Source organism: Rousettus aegyptiacus, unplaced genomic scaffold (genome assembly GCF_014176215.1).
Source record: "Rousettus aegyptiacus isolate mRouAeg1 unplaced genomic scaffold, mRouAeg1.p scaffold_m13_p_12, whole genome shotgun sequence".
NCBI classification, from domain to species: Eukaryota; Metazoa; Chordata; class Mammalia; order Chiroptera; family Pteropodidae; genus Rousettus; species Rousettus aegyptiacus.
Window position 1 is genome coordinate 84,849,980 of NW_023416287.1, and position 20,210 is coordinate 84,870,189.

General features: G+C 41.4%; 1 protein-coding gene across 1 annotated transcript in view; it reads left to right on the plus strand.

The window, feature by feature from the left end:
* Positions 1–20,210, plus strand: part of CDH20 (cadherin 20) — a 180,689-nt gene that overhangs the window by 117,475 nt on the left and 43,004 nt on the right. Inside the window, exon 2 of the mRNA XM_016155720.2 lies at positions 19,166–19,572. Within this exon, the coding sequence (XP_016011206.2) occupies positions 19,345–19,572 (228 nt within the window). The 5' untranslated portion in view covers positions 19,166–19,344. The remainder of the gene's footprint in view (positions 1–19,165; positions 19,573–20,210) is intronic.

Here is a 20,210-nt window from a genome sequence, read left to right on the forward strand (position 1 = left end):
CTGTGCGGGCCCCAGGGGCCATTGATTGTAAACTATAGCTTGTGGGAGATGCTAACGAAATTCTTCCAGAAGCTGCATTTGCCGGACTTGACACTTTGCTGCGTTTTGTCCCCTTTAAAACTGTTAACAAACGGCTGACAAATGTGTTCCTTATCATTAATTTGCCCCTTTCTGTTCAAAGGAAACCATTTCCATTTGTCCCACTATACCATATCCCCTCGTGACCACCCAAAACCAAACATCCCCCCCCCCCCCGCCAAAAAAATCTCAAAGCCCTCGTGTGCGCACACCGTTTCCGGCGCCCCGGGAACAGGGAGCGCGCGTGCGCGCCCGCAGAGCCCGCTCAGCAAACGGAAATGCCAAGCTCGCTCGCTCCACGTGGGCCTCTGCTTCAGACCCGGAAAAAACGCCGATCGAAGTGAAAACCGTTGGTCCGGCTGGTTTTTTCCGGGCGAAGCTAAAGGCAGATGGAAAGCCGCTCGCTGGCTGTAGTGCGTCGTCTGGCCACCCCCACCCAGTTGCTTTGGAAGAAGCTGAGCAAAACTGAACCCCCGTCGAATGGGAATTCTCTCTCACACACACACACACACACGCACGCACGCGCGCGTTTACTTAAATAACAGTATTAAGAATACACAGGCTGAGCTGTCACACGGACAGCTGGTCTGGCTGCTTTGGCAGTTTGGACACACCAGGCTGGTGGCCCATCTTGTCTACGGCCCTGGCCCCCACCCCCAACCGCCCTGTAGGGACAAGACCGTACACAGCCTTGGCTGGACACATAGCCCTCAAGCCCAACATGTCTCTCATTAAGGTGGAAGAACTTCCAGAAGCAAGCCCGTGATATTTGTATATTTAAAATCAACCTATTGAGTGTAATATATATGTAATATAAATATGTAAATATATTACATATATGTAATATATAATATATATTACATATATAATATATAATATATATTACACTCAATAGGTTGATTTTAAATATACAAATATATATATTAGAGAAAACCACCTTTGCTATGTCACCTGTTTGCATTCATGTACACACATACATTATAGTTTCCAACTACCTACATGTGTGTGGAATTAATAAAAACATGTAGTCTCACACATGCACACACGCAACAAACACAGAAAGGGTTCTAGATATACTGCAGATATCACATATGAAATATGTCAATGATTTGTAGAGGTTCTGATTTAAAAATTGTGTAGGAAAAAAAAATGTAATCGATTTTTAAATGAGTTTCTTGCCCTAGCATTCAACTTTCAAAGACCATTTTTCTCATTGCTCCCTGGGACAAATGATTTGAGTGTTGCCTCTGCTGCTCTTCACCAAACATAAAAACACAAGCACCAGTCAGTCTCGCCCACGTGTGCGCACCTCCGCTGGCTGGCTGTGCGTGAGTCCCACTGACTGTTCTACGGGCGATCGTTAACACTGCAAGGCCCAGCAGGTGTCAGGAAATCAAGGCGCAGTTAGCTCGGTGATTCTGGGGTCATGTCTAACCATACCTGTACACAACATTCCCCATGCCCGTCATCTGCAACACAAGTAGGCACTGGCTGCATCCGATCTATTTCTACGCTGTATTATCACTGGGCAAAAATGGCCTTGTTCTCCCATTCCCTCCATTTTCCAACTGAAAAAAGAAAGGAACTGATAAGCCCGAGCTCAATTTGTTCTGGCAATTATTGCAAAGTTCCTACTGTGAGGGAGGCCCTGCCCATCCGTGTGGAATGACACGCCGCCATCCAGGGTCCAGACAAAAGGAGACCCTGCTTTTCTCCAAGTGTATTCAGCCATGTGTAGACATATTGGCCAAGATGCCTGCGCATTCACATCTTAATGGGAAAAAGAGAGAGACAAGAACCTGGGGGCGGGGGAAGAGAATGAAAGATTATCGAGTAACACCAGACAACAAAGCGTGAACTTGGTGAAGAAGAAGAAAGGAAACTATTTTGACCACAGGACAGTAAATCACTGATCTAATGTGGATATATATGTTTTAGTACTATCCAGCAAAATTATGCTTTTATTACAGATAAAGGTTTCTATAATGACACTGAAATATGAAACTAAAGAAAGTTATGCTAGGAAATTGGATTATATGAGCCTCTCTCTTCTATCTTCTTTCCCTTTCCCTTTCTCAATTTCTCTCTCTCTCTCTCTCTCTCTCTCTCTCTCTCTCTCTCTCTCTCTCTTTCTCTCTCTCTCTCTCTTTCTCGCCCCTCCCACTCACTAAGGTACAGTTGCACATTAATTCAACCAAATGAAACTCTTAGGATAAAATACCACCGAAATGCATTCTCAAGTATAATTCCTCTGAAACAAGTATGTAACTTTACTTTTTTATTAAAAAAGTACCAGTCAAAAGGTGAAAAAAATATATTACATTATGATGAAAAAGAAGTCATTTAAGAAAAGGCTGAAATAACACTTCTTTTTGAAATGGCATATGGAGGCTTTTATAGCACTGGGAAAAAAAAAAGTGACTTTTACTTAATATTTGTCCTAATTCTCTGCTCATGATCAGAAGGAAAATGTTTGAAGATAAGGTCACTTTAAATTCTAGGCCATGGCACATGTCCTCTCTGGAGCCGAGCACCCTTCCCCCAAACCCCCACCTTCAACTATATCTAATGATAACGGTTCTACCCATCAACAGTCCTGTCTACTAGGAAAACAGCTGACAGGGAATGTCCAAAACACCAGAAATCATTTCTCACAGAGAAAGTCACTTATTTCAAAGGATAGGTAATGAAGTGAACTGGGGAAATTAAGTTAATTTTAAAATCTGTTTGTTATTAGTTGCTTCTCTTTAGTCATAATGGAAATAGGGGGAGAAATTACAGATTCAATAACAACATGCATTTTTTTCCATTACAGAGAATGGCTAATTCAATGGGTGAATCATTAGAAAATGATCCCTCTAGCCTTATGGAACTCCAGACACAGAAACAAAAAGGAAGTTTAAGATATAAAATACAGTGTAAAATTGTTGGGAAAAGTGAACTACAATTCCCAACAAAATTACCTCTTATGGCAATTAAGGGCCCGTTTGTTGGAGCATTAACAGCCTCAGGCAAACTCGACAAACCCATTCCTGGCTGCCGGTAATGACAGATTTCTTAGGGAGTATTATTTAATTAACAATAATTTGAAAGAGCAGCTCAGCTGAGATACTGCATTTACTTACTGGAAACACTAAGCAACGGTAAGTGAAAGACATGCAATTTGTAAGCATTGCCATTATCTTTTGTTTCTGAAACACAGAAGGAACTGATAGGTATTTGCCACTAGACATTTCCAGCTGTCTGTAAGGCCAACATGTCCAAAGAACTTTAGCTCTTACTGTACAAAGCTGCAAACAGTCCTTTGCCGTTTGATCCTGTTAAGAAATCCCCCAGGGCCTCAAACGTTCAGGGACAGCATTCTTTGTCCTTCCCCCCTCTAGACAAGGGCAACCGCGGCCCCCCTTCCTTGTATAGGCCAGGCTGCCTCCCACCCCCATACATCATTTGCTGCTAATCACCTAACATAAGTGATGCCTTTTGTTCTCACTCCCTTCCCAAGTAGCTTTGGATTGCATCAGCAACTTGGTGGCTAGCTGGGTCTTATCTCCCCCCAGAGATGCATTCTGACCCCGTGGCACTGGCAGAATGGGAAGAAAAGCCTTAGCTGGGTGCAGACTCCTCGCCTCAGAGTTATTGGACTAAATTCCCTGCGTTCAACGGCCTCCTTTAGAGCTGATTATAATTTAAAGACCAATTTCAAATTGGCAAAGGAAGGACCACTTTAAGTTGTTCTGATATACGGAGGGAGCTGGCAGCAGGAAGCAAAGAGCTCCACAACTAAGTGGCAAGCTCAGGAAAATGCAGAAATAGCGCACTCCGTGGAAGAAGGAGAAAAGAGTAAGTTGCAAAACTTTTCATGTCGTCTATTATTTCTATGACATATCTTCACAAAATTAGGTTTAAAACTAGTCGGTGACATAGAAAGACTGTCTTGGGAAATGACTGTGTCAATTTAGTCCCTGTGGGCGCCAAACAAAGCTACGACAGTAATTTTAATTATTAGGTGGCTGTTAATTGTAGTCACTAGCGTCCACTGAAATTCCTGCAACAGAAAATCTTTATCTTGATTTGATTTGTGATAAGCTTAGAAAGGAACGGTCTGTGTTTAGTAACATGGTTACTAAACAAAACAAACTGTTCACGGCTTCTGAAAAGACAAATCTGAAATCCAAGCCGGTTAGCTAGTGCTTAACATGTGGGAGCAGATTCGGATGGGTGTGTATAGAGCACTAGCATCCACAGTGGTTAAGACTGACTGCAGGAGCTAAAGGTTTTCCTCTTTGATTCTCTTGAATCCAAAGTAGCTTTTGCTCAAATAATTTCAAAGGCATCTTATTAAACACAGCTCCCAGCAGGATTTTATCAAAAGGCATGCTTTATTATGTACAGTATAATCAGACTGATATAACATGGCATCAGCCAGTAAATGTCTTGTTTTGAAACAACTTGTGGAAATAGATTTTTATCCCATTCTTTAGTCCTAATTTGATGCTATTAGCCAATTCCATAATTTAAATTGGCTATTAAGATAGGAATCAGTTTGATTTATCAGAACGGATTTCCTATTAATAAGGCTTTTTTTTTAGCCTCCTTCTTCAACCTTAATTTACTTTGAGTACTTTGAAGAGAAACATTTACAGAATTTTTTCCTTAGTATGGATTACAGCATGTGGACTAGTTCCTGTTAAACTATTCTTAGCCGTACAGTATAAGAACAAAAACTTGTAGAGTTTATGTGGGTTTCTCCTAATGAGTCTTTACTGTATAGGAAAGATGAAAGGAATTATAAGAGAAAGAAATAATATACTACATTCTGAAAAAGACACAGAAGAGCATTTTCTATGTTCATATCTACGTAGAAAAGAAATACATAGGAATCTTCACTGCTAATGGCAGTTTCCACCAGTGACATCTGAACATCTCTGAGGCACTGCTATATGATATTTAAATGCCAGAACGGGGGGAAAGTGTCAGCATAAAAGCAAGGGAGGCATATGATTTTTCCAGACAGCAGAGCTTACAATCCCATCTTGCCACAAGTGTTACCAGGTCATTTTAAATTTTCTCTCTCTCTCTCTCTCTTTTTTTTTTTACTGAACTTTACAGCAAGTAAAAGTAGAAATAGTGAGAAGCAAGCATCACCATCAATTCCATCAATCGAAGGCACTTTAGAGAGAGACCACTAAGTTGTTTCACTGTATGTTTGTAAATTCAACATTTTTTCCTAGGCAAAAATGGGTAAAATGTTGTAAATGCTCACTATGATGTAAAGTCAGCATTTGAGAATATCATTGATTGACAGGATTTTGAAAAGGCCCGAAGCCCCTCTGGCTCCACCCCCCTTAGCAGACCAGCACTGAAGTCAGTGGGAAACTTCCTGCCCACGGTCAGTCTCCCACTGTGTTCTGCCCCTGCCCAAAACACGGCGGGAGATTTCTTAATCTCCATAAGCAACCTGTCCCAGTTTATAAACTTCCCTGTCAGAACATCCGTTTTTGTTTAAATCTCTTTTGCTGCTGATTAAGGCCACGTCCCCTGCCCCTGTCCTAGGACATGCCATCTCCAGTGAAGGTGGATTTCTAAAATCTGGATGTCAGTCTGAAGCTGCACCTCGGGCCTTAGAGATGCCGCTCCTCGGCCACTGCGGGTTGCATCTCCAGGGCCCTGTGGACTGCTCTGTGCCTGCTCCCATTGCCCCGACCCCTTTTTGGGTTGTAGCTGCCAGAAGCAGACAAAACCCTGGCGAGGATCCCAGCCCCACCTGGCGGTACCATCACACAACTGCCACGGCTCTCTTGAAACGAAACTATTGTATTGCTGAATCATTGTTCACTTTTTATTTAGCTTTATTCCAAGTGTTACTAAATTCCTGTTTGGTGCCAACACTGTGCTAATTCTGAAGATACAGAGGTGACATTCACTGCCCTCAGAGAATTCACAGGCTAGTGGGGAAAGCAGACCGTGTGACCTATGCTGGCCTAATGGACAGAGTGGCTTGGGAACACAGAGGACAGGCTTGGTGACTAAAGTGCTTCCTAGAAAAGAAATTGCTAAGCACAGAATCTGGGAAAAGCGCCGTGTTTGAGTAAAAGCATGGGGTTAAAGCACAGGGTCTGGGGCTTATTTTGATGGACGGAAAAGAATGTGAGGGAAACAGAGACAAGAGATGAGGCTAGAAAGGTTTGCAGGAGCCAGATCAAGTAGGACCTTAAGTGTCTCCTCAAGTAGTTTAGATTTTTATCAGTTACGGAAATGAGGAGCCATTAAAGACCTTTTAGCATGTAAGTGACCTGATAAGATAAGATCCCTCTGGCTGATAAGAGAACACCCTGGAACAGGGACATCAGTTAGGAGGCCTCTGCGGTGGTGAAGGTGTGAAATTTAAAACACCAGAACTCTCAAGGGCAGGAGGAATGGAGAGGAAAGATAGATTTGAGAAAGACCTAGAAGGCAGAATTGATAGAATTTGACAAGTTAAGTAACCAGATATGGGGGTGTGGGACGGAAGGAGTCTCACACTGACTTCTGGAATTCTGCTTGTATGGCTAGACAGGCCATTCACTCCCCCGACTAGAGTAAGCAGAGCAAGAGACCTAACAAAGATATAATGAGGAGCCAAACTGGGAAGAAGTGACAGCCACAATGACCCACCAAATTATACTTGTTCAATGAGTTCTCACTCCCAGATGTCACTAGATTTTATTCATTATTGCTCTGTTATACTCTAATACTTCTCCAAAGAGCCATGTGTCTAAAGCCAAGCTACATCCTTTTTCACCATCATTGTAATTTGCTCCACTTTGGTAAAATCCTAATGCTTAGTGATCATGACTTTAGATATCCTTAAAATTATGGGTGAATATTAAACAGTTGATACAGAACTTACTCCTATAAAATATTACTTATCATTGCACTAAAGTTGAAAGGGATTCGCTGTCAACAACTCTCCACTCAGTACTGAACACACAGAAGCATATTTTCTCATTTGTTAAGCCTAAGCACAATCGAAAGTTTTGTACATATAGCTCATATAGGACTCCCTCCTTTAGATACATCATCTTTCACAACATAAATGGAAATTAGGCCATTTGGACAGAACTAGCTCTATATATGTCTTTTTAACCCAAAGAATAACTATTTCCCCCATCCCCTTCTAAATACAAAAATGTGCCTTTTCGTCCTTGACAGAAATTGACCCTTTGTTGTTCTGACATCACAAAAATTCTTCCACATTGAACTCACTTGGCCCTGGATGACTTGATTGATATTCCGGGTATGGCAGAGTGTATTTCTTAAAGATGGCTTCGGTATCTCCCGTCTCACAGGCTCTTCCGGTGCCTGGCCACTCCCCAGTCAGTGGTGGAGTCTAACTCCTTTCCGCTCGTGTGAGTGGACTTGTGAGTGGCCCAGAAGTGTAGGTGATGGGATTCCAGGGCTAGATCAGAGAAGCTTCCATTCTGAGAACAGGAGCCCTGACCATGTACATAGTCCAACTGCCCTCATGAAAGCCACCATGCTGACAGGCCCACATTAATTAGTCCACGTGGGAATCACACGGCAAGGTACAACATGAGACCACGTGACGAGGCAGAGCTGCCCCAGGCAGCCTCCACCTGCACCAGACCCCTACCGTCCCAGTCAAGCCCCCAACTAGCTGCAAACGCCCAGGAAACCCCCCTCCGGAGCCACCCAGCCTAGACACGTCCAAATCCCCAACCCACGGGAATGGACAATTGGTGTCTTATGCTACTACATTTAAGGTGATTTGTTTCGTAGAAATAGCTAGTCAAAAACAGGAATTAGTGCCAAAATGATCCAGTACAAGGTCAAATGATGGAGGATGGTAGATGGGATCTTCCACTTCTCAATGCCTGAGACAACATTTTGCCCCTTAATCCAGACCTCGGTCTAGTTGGTGATCTTGATGCCAAACTAGATTGGACTCAGATGAGCCTGAAATGGCTGAAACGATCCTGGATTCAGAACAGTTCTCACCCCTCGCTGAATGCTGACCACTTTGGGACCCGTGATAGCTCCACATTGCTTGGAAAGGCCTAGTTTAGGACCAATTTGTCTTGAGTTGTTTGGGAATCTTTTTTCATAAATCCCGTGTTAACATGGTAGAACTTCCCAAAGAAGAAAACACACTCAAGTATATAGTCAATGATTCTATCAGAGGCCAATTGGACTATACTTTCGAGGGGGCGGGATAACTCTATTTGGGGCCCAAATTAAGGCTATCTCATACACTTGTCTGAAAGGTGATTCCAGTTACTAAGCTAGAAAACACTACTAGGGAACCATCAGGAAATAAAACCAGTCCAGAAAAAATGAGGACATTTAACCAAGCTCTGCCCCTTGATTGTATTGCTATGATATGATTGGAGGCAGGCTGCTGCTACGGTCGGTCTATAGATTAAAAATCCGCTCTTGCCATATGCTATGGCTGCACATGCTTGGTTGGGGAGATCCAAGAGATAGTGGTATCAAGGGGAAGAAAAGACTGAGTCTCAGGCTTATAAACAATGTCTTCTACAATTACCTCTATAAAGGTAATTGGAATCCATAGATAATGTACTATATCAGCCTAGGAACCAACTAATTCTAACACAACATAGCTCACTATTTTAGTTCAATTTGAAATAATTCTAGAGTAGATTTCTTGCTTTCTGAAAACCATAGAGTGGCTACATTCTCTTTCTCCATGCACTGAAGAGTGCATGGCAACAATGAGTTAAGAAGCTGATAATAAAGTGTTTTGAGAATAGCTTTAAAATCAATTCTCAACCTTCCTTCGAAGACAGATTTCATGGGTATAGTATAATTTTTTAAATCATATATTGTCAGAAATCTGATTAGTCTAGTTTTCTTGCTGTAAGAATATTATAACAAATATATTTATAACAAGTATAAATATATTTAAATTCAAATAAAGTATATATCATAATTATTTCCTTACGATGAATTACATGCATTTTAAAGACATGACACATATTGCAAAATTGCTTTCAAAAAAGCTTTTGTCAAGCAACGCTCCTATCTGAAACCTGTGAGAATGTCCAGTTCCCCACATTCTCAATGACACTGGTTAGCTGACTTTTTAATGCTTTCCAATTTAATAGGTTGGAAATGGCTTGTATTGTTCAGCTAATTGTGAAAGTAAAATGTATATATTATAGGTCATTTTATTTCCTCTTTTATGAATTTCTTATTGTCATTTGATCATTTCCTATTGGAATGATCATAGTTTCTAACATTGAACATAAAAATTCCTTTGTATGTTGAGGATGAGTCTTTGATTTCTCATGCATGTTACCTAATTTTTATACACAAAATATAACAATTTTTAAAAATCGTTTCGTTCACTCTATCAACATTTTCCTTCACTACCTTTGATAACACTTTAGGAAGGCTTCTGCAATGCAGTATTATAAAATTAAGATTCGCCTACATCTTCTCTTAGTTTTTCTTATTTTGTTTTTCTCCATGTTCTACCACCTTGCATGGTTTAACTTTTCCCACCTGACTCTTCAATGAATGAAAAACAGAGATGGACGGTGAAAGACAGGGATAGAGCCTTTTCCACCCACACTTACTGGAGGAGTCTGCCTGGCCAAATATATAGTACAGATGAAGGTGCACCCTTAAAAGGGGGAAATAGTAATAAAGAACAGGGGAAGTAAGAAGGGAACAGAGCCTAGCAATTTCACCTGGAAAGAGCTTCAGAACTACCAGCGCCTGAAAAGCAGTTTTGAAAAACACTATACTAAAATATTTCCAGATCCTTGATCCTATGGAACTATAATTAAAGGACAGCAGAGATATAATGATCGCAGGTTTTGGTGGGGTGGGGGAAGGAGCACTAATACATAAGTGCTAATAACATAGGTACTTAATAATAATATTGATTGTTATAAAATCCATTCTGATCTCAGAAACATTTAAAAGTTTTTAAAAAGTCATAAAAAACGTAATATATATTCATTAAGTCTGTTTGAAGGCTTTCTTTTCTATTCACTTCTGCAATAATTTCATTTTAAAATACTCTTTTGAATTTTTAATCAGTTTTCATTTTATGAAAAGTAAAATATTTGCATTGGTCGAAAACAAAACAAGGTGACAGTGGAAGGAGAGAAAAAGACAGTCCTTTGCCCCAGTCCCAAAATCCAGTCCCCAAAGGCATCCCAGAAGCTGTTTCTGCAAGTATTCGCCAATATCTTTCTAAGTAATATGCTTATACACATATTTCTTAAAATAGCCATTCTCAGTACTAGCAGGTGACTTCCTAGCAGGACGGCGGAGGATCTAGGTCTCTTTAAACATATAGCACCCACTCTCCCTCCCTCTTCCTCTCGACAGTTATATTTCAATTTTAATTAAAAGAATAGTCAATATTTACCTTATTATGCATGTTGTTACTATCAACCAAAGTAGTGTATAAGATTTTAATTCCTTTTATCTAGGAACATTTTTGCTTTTCTACATTAACAATTTTCTAATATTTTCCTTTCTCCTCTTCTCTATGCATGTGTCTCTAATTTTTTTTTCAAATGCTAAACATATCTGTCTTGTGCCTCTCAAGAATTTTTCCAAATACTGCAAGAATGTCTCAAATGTTCTACTATCAGTTTCATTCGGGGGAGGGGGCCTCCCTCCCCTAGCCAGGCTTCTGCGGTCAGGCCTGGTGTACAACTTTATCCCCAGGGTTTTTTGGTGCCAGTCCCTATGTTACATCCCCTTGCTCTGGAATCCCATTTCTTTTTCTTAATTGGCTCTATCATTTAGCTACAGTGGACTGACTTTCTCAATAGCAAGACTGGGTTCTAGAAGACAGTGGAGCAATTTTCCTTATGGACTTCTATATCTAGCTAAAGTATCACTGAAATATAAAGATAGAATAACAACGTTTTAAAAGGAAATGTAAACGTAGCCACGTGGTGAGGACTGATCTAATAAAAAAAAAAAATCTAGGCTCAAGAAAGAGGGGATTGTCAAAGAAACAAGTAGAGATTGTCCTTGAAAAGTACGAGAGAAAAGAGATCTCATGTCAGCCTCCTTCTCCCAAATTAAGGAGGTAAAAGCTAAAACACCAGAGATGACCTCCTAGTCATATCCTTTTAATTAAATGACTAAAAAATCACATAATTTTAGGACACTGCAATTTTTCCTATCCCAATTCCCTCACAAGGTTTCCAAGCGTCTCTGTAGAAGATTCTTTAACTTTACATGACAGGAAGTGATGCCAAGGTCTAGGGAAGGGCCCTTCCGGACTGTAAGGGTTTCTTGTGCTCACTACCCAAGAACACAGATGTCATTTGGAAAGGCTCACTGCTTTCCTGGCTTTTGTTGGCTTTACACTGTCTGATTATCCTTGTCTCTTAATATGCTCCTGGTAAGAAAAGATATGGAAATCAGCATTTAAAAATTAATTAAATCAAATTAAAATCTTGAAGGCAGAAACTGTAATAATATCGATTGGCGTACATTCACTATTTCCTAAGTACCAAGCATGTGACAGATAACTGCACTAGGTGTGAGGGATACGTGGATAAAAGGCACTATTTGTGTCTTCAAGGAGCTTACAATATGGGGAAGAGAGAGAAAAGTAAACACAGCGCTGAGTAACGAGGAGCCATGGCAGGAAACGCACAGGTGCTTTGAGAAAACAGAGGAACAGGGAAACGCATAGGAAGTGAAAATTAAGCAGAACTTAATCTGTAGCATTAGGTCATGATAACCTATGATAATCCTTTAAATATTATTATCCTCAAAGCTGAGGCTCAGAAAAGGTTACGCGAATGCCCGGTGTCACACATCGAGTGGCAGAGCAGAAACAGTCTTAAACCAAGACATGCTGATTCCAAACTAGGTGCCATTCTCCAGAAAAGAGACTTTTTTGGAAAGTATGTGTTAGAAGACAAGTTTTTATTTTCCTTTAACAGAATGAATAACAAATAGCAATGAGATTTTCATTTTGTTTCATTTTATCGGGAGTTTTCTTTTTTCCTTTAATAGATTATCTAGCGTCGTTTTTCCGTATGTTCCTTACATATTAGAAGAATGAAAGATAAAATACCCACGACTCCAATGTGAGACTGGGGACTTGGTAAAAGGAACAACATCTGAGGTCAAACTGCCCCCGGATGAGTGTGGTTCCAGATCATTTCACCAAGTCACCGCGGGTCCGCCAGCGCCCGCGAGCCTGGATTCAGTGTGCGCGCTCACGGTGCCCAAAGCTCTCTGAAGTTCTGGACTAAAACGAGAAGGAAAGTTCCTGTTCGCTTCTTTCAATAACCAGGCATAGAAGGGTGAATGGTTTACCCCTCAGTCTCAAACCAGATGGGTTACCTTTCCTCTAGCTAACGCCTCCTCCCGACTTCCCGCTGTTGCCTAAGCACAGAGGTCTCCTTGTCATTGTCACTGATGCGCTTTTTGCCACAGCCGCCTTCCTTCATATTTATCCAGTCTGCAAATGTTGGAGACTTTACCTCCTCCAGAATTCAGACATCTCACCACCCTTTTCCACCCCTGGGATCCGTGGGCGAAGTTCTCCTCACCGGGTTTCCCTGATTCCCCTACCCCTCTCTCCTTCTCCCCAGCAGCACTACTAAACAAAGATTTGCTCGGTGATGTTTGTTTGCTCAAAAACCTTTGATTGCTTGCTATGAACAACTGAATATATTCAAAACACTTCAGTCCAGCAATAATCAAAGCTCCTCACGGCTTTGGCCTGTGTTTTCTGCATCATCTCTCGTTACTCTCCTGAACACATGTCATTCTCCCAGACAGGCCCTCTGCATCCGGCATCTGCAAACACTTGCAGATTTTCTTTCACGCGAAATGCCCTCCTCGTTATCCTTCACAGCCTAGTTCACGTGCTGCCTTAAACCTTTTCCTCTTTGATGGAAATCACTTCTTCCTCTCCTGACCTGGCCTGGCTTTTGTTGGGAGGGGTCTTGTGGCCCTTATCACAAAGAGAGCACGTTACAGCCGGTCGCGTACAAAGCACATGCTACAGTCACTCCGGGAAGAATCCCAGTTCATCCACTTGCTCGTTATGTCACACGTCCTACAGCTGTGGTGTGAACACTCACGCCACTGCCGACAACTAGGAGTTCGGCAGAGACGTGCGAACCGGCTCCCGCGAGAGCTGCCCGGGGCCAGCCCCCGGCCTGCTACTACCATTAGTTCGTTTTTTTGTAAAATGGGAAACAAATACCTTTTCATGGAACTCTTGTAAAGATTAAATGACAAAGTAAATGTAAATTACTGAACACAGCCTGGCATTGAGCAGCCGCTCCATGCTGCTGCTTCTGCTGTGATGGCTTCTGTTACCCCTGCCGCCGCTCCAACACAGCTAGTAATGGCACTAAGCCTACACCTACTCCTACTACGATTTTTACCACTAGTACTAGTGGTAGTATCTCCACCACCAAACTGTAAACTCCTTGAAGGAGGGAACGGGAACTAACATTTATTAAGCATCTACTATTTTTCAAACACAAGGCTTTCACCATCTGCCAAACACCGTGCTAAAAGTTTCATATATATTTTCTCACTTAATTCTGACAATCACCCTGTGAGAGTCTATAATTATCTCCAGTTTGTAGATGACAAACTGAGACTGAAACAATTTAAGTCTCTTGCTCAAGACGACACAAGGGCCAAGGCTTGCACAAGGCGTGAGGCTAAAGCTGAAACTCAGTTTTGTTTGGCTTCACAAACCATTTTTGATTAAACACAGCTGATACTCAAATATTTATCAAATTAATATATTAAGTCTTAACTTTAGGTGGCAGCAACATTTGCCAAAACTCTTCTTCCTGTGGATTAATCTTTATGGTCCAGAGAACACTACGGAATTACCCGGCCTTCTTAAAGTTCTGTACCGAGGCAAAGTTGCAAGAGAAAACACTGAGTAGAGGTTATTTGCAAGTTCTTATTAAAGAAAAACTATAGCCAAAAAATTACATTTAAAACACTTGTTTTTTGTCTATGGCCACTGCACCCTGAACAACACCGATCACGTCTGATCTCGATGTTAAGCAGGGTCAGGCCTGGTTAGTATTTGGATAGAAGACCACCTAGGAAGACCAGGTGCTGTAGGCATTAAATAAATAAATAAATAAATAAATGCATAAATAGATACATAAATAAATAGAACAGAACACTTGTTTTTATAAATGAATGAGCACAAATTTAATGCAATTATAAGTGTCATATAATTATTAGGTAAGTTCTTAAATTAGTGACTGTGCGATAACTCTGGAAAATCAAAATTGATCATTCTTGTCTAACTGTAGTCTTAGAAATTGCCCATGGACTGAGCTGCAGTTTCATTAGCTTGATTAAAAGTGAAAACAGGAGGAAGGATAATTAGGTCAAAAACTGCCTGACTCCTTTAGGATTAGAACATTTAATAGAAACTAAGTGTGTGTGAAAGGATCAGTGAGAATCTATTTCCCATTCTTGCAGGATAGGAAAAGAAAGACTGGGAACCCTCAACTGGAAAAATTGATTACAATAAGAATGAGAAGCAAAGAGGAATTGGGCATGAACTCTAGAGAAAGGATTCCTAAAGTGGAAATTCCCTTTTTTGTGACCCGAGCTAGGGAATTTACAGCTAGAGGGGCAGTGTATAACCAGGACACACAAAGCAGGTTTTACTATGGGGCTGATCAGGTTTTTCAAAGCCAGCTCTTAATTACATAACTCAAGCTTTCTTCCATTTTTTTTCTTCTACTCCTCTCACTCACACATGGACACACACACACACGCACCCCTCTACTCTTATATAAAACCAGTTTTGAGCAACTTGGAATCCACAGAAATATAAATAAAACCAGAATAAGCAGGAGCGATGACTACCTTGTCAAAGAAATCTCCACGAAAATTAACTATTTTTAGTTTTTCTTCTATTTGAGAAGGTGATACTATAATACCTCAATTCCAGTCGCACCATCAATTAATTCATAGTGTCTTTGAGGGGTGGGGGAAGGGACCACAACCACATTAAACGCTCATACTGGTTCCCGGATAGACCCTATTTCAGAAAGGTGAGCTCAGGGCATGGAGGGCAGTGTCACGAGTCAGGTGATGGGGGCGAAGAGGGCGTGGAAGAGAGCGCACAAGCCAAAGGCAGGAAATCTAGTACCTGGACAACCTCTTCGGGCTCTGCTGAGAGTCGCCTCTGTAGATGGGTGGCTTTGAGTTGGCTGGTGAGTTGTTGGCCACAAAGGGCATGGAGCTTCTACTCATAATATGGAAAGTCTGTAGAAAATGAAAAAGACTTCAAGTCATAGAACCGTCTCATCTTTCCCATCTTTCGGCATACAAAACCTTCCTATACACCCGTTCCAAAGCAGACCCCAGTGGTAGACTTTGGTCCATAGCGCAGATGTGCACATCCAGGTTCGGGAATGTTCAAAGTTGTACAGAGCCCTGAAAATATTTTCTTTAAAGAATTCCACAACGGGAATCTTGTCGTCTATGAACTATACATATTTGAAGATATCATCATCATCCGAATTTTCACTCTGACTTATACTCACACTACCTGTTTTGTTCTCTATGTGCTCTACCCTCTAAAGAATTTGGGCCCCTGAGTCAATGCGTCTGTTTGTATTTCTCAAGAGCGACCCTGGGTTGGGGCAGGAGAACGCAGTGACACTGAGGTGTGTTCTGACTCGAAGCTGCCACACACCTCACGGTCCACTCTCACAGCTCACTGTAATATCCAGCATCTCCGCAGTTTCTTTTTGCTTTTTAGGTACATCTTTGAGGCTCTTTCTATAAGTGAAAGTAATAGCTTCAGAAGTCTAGTCGCCTAAAACCACGACACCACGGTCTATATTTAGCTCCATACAGTCACGAGGCCACATAAGAAAATTAACGCCCACACCCCTTCGTAGGGAGTCACAGGCAAGGACTCCCTGCTTCCACAGAGATGTCATTTGGGCTTACTGAGCAGCACTTCCACTGAGCGTGAAAAGCTCAGGAAAACTGGAATAATGAAGGAGGAAATCAGAGGGAGACCATTAGCGCCCAGTTCATTTCAAGAAGAAAGCAGTTACCATCCCTTCCCCCTACATCTTAAATGTCACAACGAATTCAAGTAACAAAATAAACAATTAGCTGAGAGCACACTTTATGTACAACTTTAATTTCTACCTACTGTGTTCATTACTGAGCTATTTGCTTTCTTCAGGCAGGATAGGGGGGAAACTTTTAAAAGTCTCGTTTAATACAGAAGTCATTTCCACTAATGTAGTCTTTGTGTGGCACACGTGGCCGCGCAAAGCAGGCCCATATATACGAATTTATGCGTACTCACCTCTTTCTTTATAAGAACAACAGACATGGGCCCACCTCCAAACACCTCATCCCTATTCCCATCCCACAGGGAAAACCATGAATACGAGAACCATGTTATTTATAATAATTACAAGCTGGTTAGTGTTTCTGGTAGAACTGATTTTTCCCTTCACATGTATAAAAACAGCTTCAATTGCGAAAAGAATAATGTAACTAACGTATAACCCAGACTTCACTCAGTAAAAAGTTAGACGGGGAGGATTTTTCCTGCACTCCGCCACGAGGAAGCAGGAATAAAGTGCCTTCCGGTAACTACAGCTATCGAGTTATTTAACAAGGAGTTCACAGGCCCTATGGGCTTTGACTCTTCAGGTTGGTAACCGGGGCCGCAAGAGGGCCACGCGGGCCACCAGCGCTAACCACCCAGAAGCCACTTTTGTACGTGTTCAGGGCCAGGGAAGAACATGAGGGCTTCGCCCTCGTGTAGAGGAGGCCGAAGCAGGCAGGAGAGAGAGGAAAGCTGAGGCGGCCCGTCTGCCTCTAAAACACTCATCACGAAGATTCCAAAGAACGCCTTTTTTTTCTTGAGCTCCTCAGATCACACCTATAGGTAAAGATGGAGATTTTAGTTGGCAAGAGTATGTGTCCAGTTTGTAAGTGATGGGAGACTATAAGGGAGAGTACTTAAAATCCCTCAAAATGTCCTTGAATCTCATTCTGGCCATAACATTTAGCCAATGGAAGCAAGAAAGAGGGCATCTGCACACTTCGAATCCAAAGCAAGATGCTAAAACTAGCTAGAGAAAATAATCCAAGTAATCGAAAGTAATTATTAGGCAAAATGCGTACGTATGAAACACAGACATTAAAGGGACTATGTTAGAGTGCATATATGGAGTTCTATCCTCAGTAAATGCAATCCAAAAAAAAAAAAAATTTCTTTATTCTATGGAGTTTTTTAATAGCTAGTCCTTCGTTAGGCGGCCTCATGTGGAAAAACAACGTCTGGTTATTGCAGAATTAGGCTGGGCCAGAATCTACTGCCCAACAGCACTTACAACAGATGTAGAGATCTGTGAAATAATATATATATATATTAAGCCCTTTCAGAATTTTGGTCCAAAAAGTGCCCAGGCTCAGCTTCATAATTTTTACACATGACCCAGGTCATTTCTCCTTATGTGGCTGTTCAAATGTCAGTCCGCACCTTAGCCATTTACAGAGAACTTTCACCTACATTATCCCAAACACAACTATTTCTCACCAAATGTTTTCATTAATTCATCTCTTGGTTAAGTTTCTTTTTCCCAGAACACCTTCCCCCTTAGATGGGGATCAGGGAATCAGGAGCTATATTTCTACCGGTCCGAGAGAGAAAAGACCACTAATAGTTAGAAACCTGTCTTCTGGCATACCATCGTTCGAATGAACAAACACGTCACCCTGAATAAGGCACACCTGGCTTGCTTTCACTGAACGATCAATCTGTCGTTAGAACTTGTGAGGGGCACAGCCTCCCGTTCTCGTACAGGAATTCTATCATCTCCCTCTTACACGGAAATGAAATGGCATATTGACGAAGTGATTGTAAGACATGTTTTTAATTCTTTTGTTCATGTTAATAGTACTTGAGAAAAAGCTAAAACACAGAAGGTGGTAACTGAGCGAGCATCAATGCATTCATTTCAACCACTTGCAGAAGTAAAACATTTAGTTGCATGGAGCTGAAATCCCCAAATACATACATTTTTGTTTTCTGCGAATATGACAGCAATTCTCCACATTAACAATGCAAATATTAAGCCCACAGAAGGCATTTTGGTTGTTTTTGGACAAAGTGGCTTGAATGCAATGCCACCTCATTAAACTCAGATGAAGAAAAGGTTGATGAGGTCATAGCACAGGAGTGAGGTCACCAGCTAATGTGACTTCGTAGAACAAAAAAGTTTGACTGATGAAAAGGCAGAAGTCAACATCCCTGTGCCCAAAGGAGTCTTTCAGATCAGAGGGCAAGAGTTCTGTTGGTCAGACACCCTGAGCATGCCCACAGCAGCAGGTGACCGATAGCACTGCAGAGCCTCTTGTGAATGATGTAATGAGTAACTGACCGTTCCGATCCTGGAAAGGTCACGCGAGCAGCCCCTGTCAGTGCTTCAGAGGCGAAGCAGTAGAGTGTGAAACTCAAATTCCACCATGAGCTCGGAGAATGATTAAAGTCAGGAGTGATCCGTGGCCACTTCCGAATGAAGCCCGAGATCCCTAACATGATCCACAACGTGGGGCGGGCGCAAGATGATGGCAGGTGGCGAAAAAGAGTTAGATTTCGCTTTTGGCTTTTTAATGGGCCAAGAAAAGCAGTTGAGTTAATGAAAATATTAGTTATCAGCTGTAAATTTTGGAAATAAATACCATTTTTAAGAGTTTAGGAGGCTGTCCGATCTTAAATATTTCAAAGAGTACACTATTAATTCAAGCCAATCAATAATACAGCATGACCCTCCAGCTACACTACCGGTGAGAAGAAATTTATTCATTAGTTTTATTCCCACTGAAATCCATATCCAAAGGTTTCGGATTGATTATTGCAACAAAAATGTCTTTTTATCAAAATACCTTTTATTACTCAAACATTTCTAAAGCAATAATATGTTATGATTCTTTTATTTGTTGAGGAGAAAACTGAATATTTACTGACATTTCTTGAAAACTTGCTGCAAGCCCACAGGAAAGAATTTGACGTCTTCATCCTGTGTTTTCTTTAACTTGACAGGAAGTCAACTTCCAGTGGACGGACTTGAATCGGGATCTCATTTGGGAAGCATAAGTATCCGATAAACGGCGTTATTTTTTTTTATTATTATTACTTGGAAAAAACTCACGCTCCCGTGGCTTTTCATCCCATACTTCACTTTCTGAAAACCTGGCAATCCCACGTGGACTTCTGGTAGAATGAGCAATGCAAAGAGCTGGCTTGGCCTCGGCATGTCCTTGTACTTCTGCGGACTGATGGACCTTGCGACCACCGTTCTCTCGGGCACCCCAACACCGCCGGGCGAATTAGAAGCACTGCTGTCAGACAAGCCACAGTCACACTCGCGGACGAAGAGGAGCTGGGTTTGGAACCAGTTTTTTGTTCTGGAAGAGTACACTGGGACTGACCCTTTGTATGTCGGCAAGGTAAGAACTGCCAAAGAGCGAGATAAATTATCACGATATTCAATATTGACACTGAAATGAACATGAATTAAATACGAAAGCTCTTCTAACATGTGCCTAACGCTTGAGAACAATTTTAACTAGCGGTATGTTACCTGACAGCTAGTTGAAGCTCATTTTCGCTTTGTCTAATAACCAATCAGAAGGAGAGATCTCTCTCCTCACTCTGAGAGGGGTGGCAGGGCGGGGAATGAGAAATTGGATTTGGGAGGGAAAGCTGGGGCCATTGCGATAGCCATTCAAGTCCCAAAAGCAGAGGCGGCCCTTGGAAATGACAGGATGGAGAAGAAAGAGACTGGGGTGTGCAAAGGGGGAAGCGGAGGGCTTTTTGCTTTTTGCTTTTTTTTTTTTTTCCGAAGTATTTCTAAAGGTATTGCCTGAGGCTCAAATTTAATACAGAAATAAAAAAGAATAAAATATTCTTCATTTCAGAAGATCCTAGCACATGCTTTAGGATAGGTGGAGACAATCAATGAATATATTTATAAACTTTATACTCAAATTCCCTTGATTTATCTATCATTTCATTTTTAATCCAAGCTTTCTCCTATGTTTACATTATTTGGTTGTTAATCAGAGAGCATTTTATGAAAGCAACC